The following is a 9,653-nucleotide window of genomic DNA, read 5'->3' as shown; positions in this document are numbered from 1 at the left end:
TTTTATTTTTTCAAAATTTCTATTTACCTCAAATATAATGATTTATTTCACTCTTTAAAATCCCTAAGGCAAATTGCTAATGGTCAATTAATTTATAGTAAATATAACATACATCACATGATACAAAGTTTATTTTTCATAATAAAAATTTAACATTGAAATAAAAATTAATCATTTAATTTAATAAAAAAAATTATGTGTTAAAATTAATTTTCATTAACACATTTTTATCTTTTTATAAAACATCAATAACTATATATGTATTTATTTTTAAAAAAATTTTTATTAATTTTTTTTTTTTTTAAAATATTGAAATTAATTTTAATATTACTAAACTTTTATAAATTAAAGCTTTCACAATAGTATTTTCAAATGGGTGTATTAGAAGAAAAAATGGATCAGCTTATTTAATTATTAATATATAAGCCTTATTATGAACAACTTAAAAGTAATTATAGAAGCAGCATATGAACCACAAGTGATTTTTAGATGTGACTTTGAAATCAACATTTTTAGCACAAAATAAGACTATAATAAACCAGATTTAGTAAAACAAGAATTCAAATCAACACCTTTATTTATAATTTCACAAAATAACATATATATATAGGTTTTACAAATTGAAAGATGAGCTAAAGGCTTTAGTTATCAATACTACAACATTGTCATTGATCTCTACAAGTATTTAAAAACGAATTTTGTATAAGCAGGTACTGAAACATTTAAATCTTTATCAGAAAACTCAAAAACGATGAAACCAATAAAGGAAAATGTATAATTTGTTAAAATAAAATAAAATAAAATAAATGTACCAAAAAAATTTTGCATCATAATATATTAATAACTCAATAATTTTTTAATTTAAATAATAAATATATAAAATAATTAAATAAAATAATTATAAATATACTTTTAAAAATAAAATAAACTTTATTTATTATTAATGATGCCCATGTTTGTGAATATTACTTTTTTTAAAAGATTTTCAAATTCTTCATCACTTTTAATTGTTAAATAAATGGTTCTTGGAGTAATTGTTGTTTTATTGTTTAAAACCAAAGTGTGGATTGAAATTATAAATAGTTCTTTAATTAAATAATATAAAACACCAGAAAAAAAAGTTGCGACATCTCTTCTAATATACTCAAATCTATTATCTAGTTTTAATTTTCTTTTAATAAAATTTGAAAACTTTTTGAAATTTTTTCTTTTATTTTCTTTATTTTCTATATTTCTTTTATTTATATTTGAAGGTTTCATTTTAAAATTTAAAAAAAATAAAATTTATTAAAAAAAAAATTTATTATGAATTTAAAAAAAGATAGTACTATTTTTTTTATTTTTTAATTATAAAACCTAATATAGAAATTATTTAGCCTATTTGAATTACATTTTAAATACTTTGGGATGAGTTTTCTTTGTTTGGGTTTTCTATTGTTTTTTTTGAAGATTTTCCACTTGTTTCTTTTAAAGATTTTTTATTTTTGGAAGTTTTGCTATGATAAATTATAGTTTGTGGAAAAACACCTCCAAAAGCAATAGTAACATTTTTAAAAAGCTGATTTAATTCGAGATCATTATTAATAGACCAATTAATGTGTTGGGGTGAAATTCTGCTTCTTTTTTGTGAAATTGAAAGATTTAAACTTAATTCAAGAACTTCTAAAACCAAATACTCTAAAACGGCAGCTAAATAAACTGGAGCAGTACTTTGAAGTTTTTTTGCCTATTAATGGATTAAAATATAGTTATGTTAATAATTATTTAAATCTTATTTTTTTCAAGCATACTTACATAACCTCCTTCTCGTAATAATCTATCAACTCTTGATACTGGAAAAATAAGACCTGCTTGAGTAGATCTTGAAGTGGGTGTTTTAAATACCTTTTTCTGTTTATTTTGAGAAGTATTTTTTTCATTAGCTAATTGATCTATTTTTGATTTATTTTTACTTTTTTTATTTATTGTAGACATTGTTAAATTAATAATATAAAACTATATTTTATGAATATTCTTTATTGTGGAAATAAATAAAAATTTAAAAAAAATAAATTAATTTTTTTTTTTTTCAAATAAAATAAAAATAAAAATAGAAATATGAAATATTATTAATTTTATTTTAATAAATTATTTAAAATTGATTTTGAATGGTAATATTTTTCTTTATGTACACTTAAAAAGAAAACTGATTTTAAATTACTATAATTATCAATTAATAAATTGATTTCATTTAATTTTTCATTTAATGATTGATAGTCTTGATTTTGGTTTTTTTTTTTTTGAATTTGATTAAATAAAATAATTGAAATTAAATTTAAATAATGGATTCTATAGGGATGACTAGATGATAAATTACTAATTATATACTCTTGGCCATTTTCATAAAGATGAAATAAGATTTTGTCTGTGATACTCTTCTGTTCCCCAAATTCAAATAATATATTAAAAATGAAAAAGTTAAAAATATATGAAGAGTTTACAAATTCCAATTCATACATTAGTGCTTTCCTTAGACCCATATCTATTTGATTGTTCATTGAGTGAATAATAACTGAATAGTATGCCAAGGCTTCATTATATTGATTTTGAAAACTCTGCGAATAAAACTCGATTGGGTTTTCTTCTGATGACGATACGGATGGTGCTGATAACTCTATTATTTGAAGTAACTCTTGATATTTTAATTTATTAAAACGATTGAATCCAATATAGCATATATTTACTCTTTGGTCATTTGGTTTTTCTTTGATTAACCGGTCAAGAAAATTTGAAAAGTATACAATCAAATCGGGTGGAACTCTTAAAACATATAAATAATCTATTTTACAGTATAGATCTGCCAATATTTTAATTAATTGATACTTTTCTTCCATAAGGTATTCCTTTCTTTCTAATTCCAGTTCATTTACCTGTTGAAATGATGATATGAAACAATTGAAACTTGAATAGACCTTGTATAAACCCAATGCATATTCATTTTCACTGGTATTATTTTCAACTATTTCTTTTATATTATTAAAATCTATTGGCTGCGCATATTCCTTTAATAACTCTTTAGAAAATAAACTTGAACTATTAATATTTTCTTCTAATGATAAATCGATATTTCTTATAATTGGTATGTTTATATCCTTTGATATATTATCTTTTTTTTCTTTATTATTAATAATAATTGAATATTTTAAATATTTTTCATAACATCTTGATGAATATTGAGTTTGTAAAAGTTCTGATCCCATTTTCCAGTATAAACATGATTTTTCTATTTCTGTAAAGTTTTTTAAATAATAATCATCTTCTTTAAAAATATTATCAAGTTCCCTAATTGTACCCAAAAAGCCGATTGAATAATATGCATTTGCTGTAGAGCCATAGTCTTTCTTTAATGAGTTGGGAATAATTGAATTTTGGCATATATGAATTGACTTTTGATAATAATATTTTGCCTTTTCAATATCGATATCTTGATTTAAACCACCAAATTTATAAATTGAACCCAAAAATTCATTCATATTGGCAACATCAAAATTTGAAAGTTTATATTGAGTACGTGAATCGGAACAATTTACATTGGTAAATGGAACTGGAAATGTTGTAATCTTCATTATTAGTGCCAAAATTAATTTTGTATTTAATATTTTGATGGATGGTTGGTCGTGGACTAATGACTTTACAATTAAAAAGTATGGACCGGATAGTTTGGTGTCACTTGCAACAAATCTCTTTAATATGCTGTAGCATTCACTTAGACTATATGGCTCTTTATCTTGAGGGCTATTGGCTTCGATTTTTTCAATAATTTCCGATACTTGTAAATAGATATTTGCTTGAATAGCTATTCTAATGTCCTTACTTAGATCAAATAATTTTGAAGAGTCTGGTTGAACAACACGATGGAATGATTTGAAAAAGTCATTTGATAGTTTTTCTTTGAAATTATCACTAACTAACCTGGAATAATTAAAATACTCATTTAATAAAATTGAAGTTTCTTCTTCAAAATCTCTGGTTACAACGCCATTGTTATTCTTTAACGCACGTTTAATTACTGATAACTTTGCCTTATTTTCTTGAATAATTTTGCCAATTAAAGTTTGATTTTGTTCATTTGATTGTAAAAGCAAACAAGATTCAAAGAAATCGTTTGATTTTTCATAACATGATAGCTTTGACAAAATAACACCCATTCTAAAATATGATTTTCCTTTTTCTGGTTGGTAAATAATTGATTGGACCACATGTGATTTCGATTTGATAATATATTCATATTCTTTGTTATCAGTTGAAATGATACCATTTAATAGACCAGAACCACACTCTTTTGCCAACTCGAATAAGGAAATGCCACATTTCAAATGCAAGATACTTTTGATATCAGTGGGTATTTCTTTTAACGCTAACCCTCTGTTATACTCTGAATAGGCACCATTAAAGTTTCCATTTTTCATATTTTCGTTGCCCCATGCAATATAATCCTTTGCCCTTTGATTATTCTCTTCCACCATAGATTCCGAAGGTTTTGTCAATTCTTCCATATCACTATTGGTCAGTGATAATTTTTCAATAGTCTCTTGAATAATATTCTTTAAGCCAACATAATTTTTTTCACAGATTTTATATTCTTTAAAATTATTAACTAAAAAAAATAAAGAAATTAGTATATTTTTCTAATTTATCAATAAAAATATTATTTTAAAAGTATAAAATTACATACTATTAGTTAAAACAATATTAATTGAATTTATTAAGTCATTTTGATTTCCTAAAAGTTCTTTTTTGATAATTTGATAATTTGAATATAATAATAAATTTATTAAAATATTGAATGAAAACCTTTCTAAAATGCCCATTCTTAAAACTTCTCTTTCTTTAAGTGTAAAATTTTCGAAAATATCTTCTTCTAAACAATCAATTATATAATTGGCATTATCACTGCTATTGACCCATTCTATACTATTTTCAACTTTATATCGGTGTTTAAATATATATATTAATCTTTCAGTTATTGATACCTCTATTAAACTTTTAATTCTAAAATAATTTATTAGTTCCATTAATATACAAATTTATTATTATTATTATATTATTAAATTATTGTATTATTATTTATTATATTGTTATTTATTATTAAAACTTGTTAAAATTTTTGGAAATAATTAAATAAAAATTAAAAAAATAAAAAAATAAAATAAAATAAATTTCTTATAACAAGCAATAATTGAGGATATAATTACCTAAAATAAAACGAATGTATTTTTTATTATAATAAAAAAAAATTTTAAAATATATTTAGATATACCTATTTTGGGAACTGAATGATTTACATTATTTATTGTGATGCTAATTATGATTGTTATAATGATAAAAATATATATTTATATTTATATTTATATGGTTGAAGCTAATAATAAATAATTAAAATAATATTAAAAAAATTTAAATTTTCTTTTTTTTTATTTTTTTAATTTTTGCTAAAAATACACCCAATATTACACATATCAATGGAAGTGAGTTTTGAGTTAACGCTTGTACCAGAAACCAAGAGCATGAAAATAGTAGGAACGGATAACTTCAAAAGGAACATCTTCAATATACTCAATCAATTGATCCAAAAAAGATTTTTTGGTGTTAATCACTCTTTTGTTGTAAAACCTCCTTTTAATATAAAAGAAATAAAGTTCGATTGGATTTAGTTTTGGCGAATATGTTGGGAGATAGGCAAGAGTGCAGCCTCTTGCTTTAAATAGTTCTATAAGAGCGGGAATAATTTCAATATATCCATGGAGTGGTGCATTATCCAAAATGACAACGCAACCTGGTGGAAAAAAACCTTTTTGAAGAGACTGGCCAAGAAAATGAACTAAATCTTCGGGAGTATTGGGTTTATCATTAAGTTTATAAAATGTTTCGCCAATGTGACTGATTCCAAAGAACCCATTATAGGTTTCAAATGGGTCTCCTTCCCGATATATTGGCCCAAATGTATTTCTAACCAATTCTTTTGAACAAAAAGAACACTCATCAAAGAAATAAATTAGGTCCCAATCAACACTACAGGCGATTGTGAGAAATTCACGATAGTTGGCCAAATTTTCATCTGTAAATTTACTTATCTATTTTTAATAATTAATAAATATTTTTTCATGAAAATATATTAAATAATACAATTATTACTTACATCTTTATAAATTGGTGTTCGAATACCAAGCAAACGGTATATATAACCCAATCGATCTGTGCCTACTGGCTGATTGAATAATTCCATTTCATTGAATTTTTTAGCCAATTCAGCTCTACTAAGTAGTGGGTTTCGTTTGATAAATTCTACCACCAACAATTTAAGATAAAAAGTTTCAATTTCATCAAAACCTTGTCTTTCACGTGGTATTGTGGCTCGTGTACCTGATTGCATTTTATTCCTTTAAATAAATATATTTATATAGTTAAAACAAATATTAAATAATAAACACGATTTAAAAAAAAATGAAAAGATTTAAAATTTTAAATAAAAAATAAAATTTAAAAAAAAAAAAAAAAAAAAATTAAAATTAAATTTTTTTTTTTTTTTTTTTTTTTTTTTTTAATTTAAATTTTTTTTTTTTTTTTTTTTTTTTAATTTTTATTTTTTTTTTTTTAAATTGTAATAATATTGTTAGTTGTAGTGTGTGATATTTTTATTTATAATACATATTATATATATAAAATGTCATCACCATCTACACCAATTAAAAGCTCAGCAGATTTACAGAACGAACAGCAATCAACGCCAAGCAAAGTTACAATTAATATTGAAACTGCAAATAAAGAAGAGCTAATCGAATTTATTAAAAGACAAGCTTTGCACATCAAAAAACATGAGAGTAAAAATGCAACTATTATAGAAACATATAAGAAATTAAAGTCAGAATACTTGGAGCAAACAAAGAAATTTGATAATCAACAAGAAGAGATAAAACTATCAAAAGAGACTTCCCATGCAATTATTGATTCGTTACAATCTGAGATCAATGATTTAAAAAAAAATCAACAAACTTTTAAAACATTGGCTCAAATGAAAGATCAAATCGAAGAAAACCTTCAAACTAGATTTCAACAAGAAAAGTTAATTTTTAACGAAGAGCGTATTAAAATTGAAAATGAATTAAAAGAAAAAACAAATCAATATAACGAATTATTAAATGAAAATTTTCAAATAAAATCAAATTCAGAAAATGATAAAAATGAAATTATCAATTTAAGTGAAGATTTAGAAATATTAAAGCAACAACAAAAACAACAACAACTTGGTTATCATAGTAATGAAGAACAATTTAAATCTCAAATTAATCAATTAAAAGAAGAATTAGAATCAGTAAAACAAGAAAAAGAGCAAATGGATCAAACTAAAAATGATATTGATAATGATCAGCTTATTAACCAAATTAATCAATTAAATGAACAAAATAAAGAATTAATGGAACAGTTAGAAATACTAAAAGAACAACATCAACAACAATTGGCTCAATCTAATAACGAAGATCAAATTAATCAGCTAAATCATGAAAACAATCAATTAAAAGATCAATTAGAATCATTAAAACAACAAGATAGCGATAAAGAGGAATTATTAAATCAAATTGAAAAATTAAATCAAGATAATAAAGAATTATTAGATCAACTAGACTCTCTTAATAATAATAATAATAATAATAATCAAAATGAACAACACGACAATGCTGAATATGAAAATCAAATTAACAAATTAAAAGAAGAATTAGAATTACTTAAAGACAAAAGAGCTGAAGAAATTAACCAATTAAATGAAGAAAATAATCAATTAAAACATCAATTAGAATCATTAAATAATCCTCTTCAAAACAACTCCCAATATGAAAATGACATCAATCAACTAAAAGAAGAACTGGAATCATTGAAGCAACAACAAGAAAAAGAAAAGCAGGATATTCATCAAGAATTTACATCCCAAATTAACCAACTAAATGATGAAAACAATCGTCTAAAAGAAGATTTAGAATCATTACAAGAAAATCATGAACAACAAAAATCTCTTCACAGTGGTGGTCAGGAACAAATTAACCAATTAAATCAACAAATTCAACAATTAAATGAGCAGTTAGAATCATTAAAAGAGCAACACCAATTAGATCAAAATAATATTAATAAAGAACATAATAATGAAATCGACCAATATAAAGAACAGCTAGAATCATTAAAATTAGAAAAAGATCAATATCAATCACTTCAAAATACAAATAAAGAAGAGAGCGCTCACCAAATCAATCAATTAAACGAACAAAATAATCAATTAAGAGATCAATTAGAATCATTACAAAAACAACAATCTGCTCAAGATACCGACAACATTGATAAAATTAATCAACTTAATCAACAAAATGATGAGTTAAAAGAAGAGCTTAAATCAATTAATGAACAGAAATCAAATCAAGATAACAGCATCAACTATTGGAAGGATGAAAATAATCAAATTAGAGAAGATTTGAAACTATTAAAAGAACAACATCAACAACAACAATTGGCTTTAGATAACCAAATTAATCAATTAAATGGTGAAAACACTGAATTAAAGGATCAATTAAACTTGGTAAAAGAACAATATGAAAAGCAACAATCCAATCAAAATGGCACTATTGAAGAAAATTTAAATCAAATTAGCCAATTAACAGAACAACTAGAATCACTAAAAGAACAAAATCAACAAATTGAAGATCAAAAATCAAAAGAAAATCAAGAGTTATTAAACCAAATTGATCAATTAAATAATAATAATAGCCAATTAAAAGATAAATTACAAGAAATAATAGATCAACCACCATCAACTGAAAAAGAAAACAATAGCGATGAATATTTAAATCAAATTAATCAATTAAACAATAATAATAATGAATTAAATAAAGAACTAGAAGAATTAAAATCAAAATATGACACCTTATTAAATAATAATAGTAATAATAATAGTAATAATATTAATAATCACTTACAATCAAATAAATTTAATAATGAATATTCGGAAAGTTTACCATTAGATAAAAAGATTAGCTTAATATTGGAAGAAGAAGAAAGTGAAAGTGAAAAAGAAACCATCTCCGTTGTTGAACAAGATAAGATTGAAGAAGAAAAACTAAAAGAGCAAAAATTAAAAGAGCAAGAAGAAGAAGAAACCATTAATCAAATTAAAAAAGAAACTAAAGACTTTTATGAACATTTTATCAATGAAAAAGAAAATACTATCCAATTTTTAAATAAGCAAAAACAAGAGATTCAAGATATTATCAATGAACAAAAAGATGAAATAGAGAAATTGCAATCATTGAATGAATTAAAAGAAAAAGAACTTTTAGAATATGAACAAAATTCAACTCAGCAAACTAAAACACTTTATCAAGAGATTGAACAAATAAAAGAGCAATTAAGTCATCATGAACAATTGAAATCAGAACTTAACTCTGCATTAAAAGAATTAGAAAAAGATAATCAAGAATTAAACAGACAGCTATTAGATACCAAGCAAGTTCAGTTAGAAAAAGACAATCTAATTCAGTCCTTAAATCAACAGCTCCTCATCAAAGATCAAGAAATAGCTCAGCTTGAAACCAATAACAATAATAACAATAATAATAATGACACCATTAATC

At 23.1% G+C, this 9,653-nt stretch overlaps 5 protein-coding genes across 5 annotated transcripts; 1 reads left to right on the top strand and 4 right to left on the bottom strand.

The window, feature by feature from the left end:
• Nucleotides 1-969: 969 nt before the first annotated feature.
• On the bottom strand, nucleotides 970-1,260 carry DICPUDRAFT_159977 (uncharacterized protein; the record flags this gene model as incomplete). Its single annotated transcript, XM_003294848.1, has 1 exon — nucleotides 970-1,260. A coding segment is annotated over one exon (291 nt), but the record flags the coding sequence as incomplete, so codon positions are not given.
• Nucleotides 1,261-1,516: 256 nt separating this feature from the next.
• On the bottom strand, nucleotides 1,517-1,878 carry DICPUDRAFT_13707 (uncharacterized protein; the record flags this gene model as incomplete). The annotated part of the gene is made up of 2 exons (XM_003294847.1): nucleotides 1,517-1,726; nucleotides 1,795-1,878. Coding segments are annotated over 2 exons (294 nt in total), but the record flags the coding sequence as incomplete, so codon positions are not given.
• A 236-nt stretch (nucleotides 1,879-2,114) lies between these two features.
• DICPUDRAFT_85339 (uncharacterized protein) lies at nucleotides 2,115-5,054 on the bottom strand (the record flags this gene model as incomplete). The annotated part of the gene is made up of 2 exons (XM_003294846.1): nucleotides 2,115-4,636; nucleotides 4,715-5,054. 2 exons carry the CDS (start codon nucleotides 5,052-5,054, stop codon nucleotides 2,115-2,117), a joined length of 2,862 nt encoding a protein of 953 aa, XP_003294894.1.
• A 585-nt stretch (nucleotides 5,055-5,639) lies between these two features.
• Nucleotides 5,640-5,948, bottom strand: DICPUDRAFT_12282 (uncharacterized protein; the record flags this gene model as incomplete). Its single annotated transcript, XM_003294845.1, has 1 exon — nucleotides 5,640-5,948. A coding segment is annotated over one exon (309 nt), but the record flags the coding sequence as incomplete, so codon positions are not given.
• A 755-nt stretch (nucleotides 5,949-6,703) lies between these two features.
• DICPUDRAFT_159974 (uncharacterized protein) lies at nucleotides 6,704-9,599 on the top strand (the record flags this gene model as incomplete). Its single annotated transcript, XM_003294849.1, has 3 exons — nucleotides 6,704-8,751; nucleotides 8,791-9,534; nucleotides 9,575-9,599. 3 exons carry the CDS (start codon nucleotides 6,704-6,706, stop codon nucleotides 9,597-9,599), a joined length of 2,817 nt encoding a protein of 938 aa, XP_003294897.1.
• Between the last annotated feature and the right edge of the window lie 54 nt (nucleotides 9,600-9,653).

This window comes from Dictyostelium purpureum (assembly GCF_000190715.1).
Source record: "Dictyostelium purpureum unplaced genomic scaffold DICPUscaffold_657, whole genome shotgun sequence".
In the NCBI taxonomy this organism is placed as follows: domain Eukaryota; phylum Evosea; class Eumycetozoa; order Dictyosteliales; family Dictyosteliaceae; genus Dictyostelium; species Dictyostelium purpureum.
This window is presented reverse-complemented; position numbering and strand designations above follow the sequence as displayed.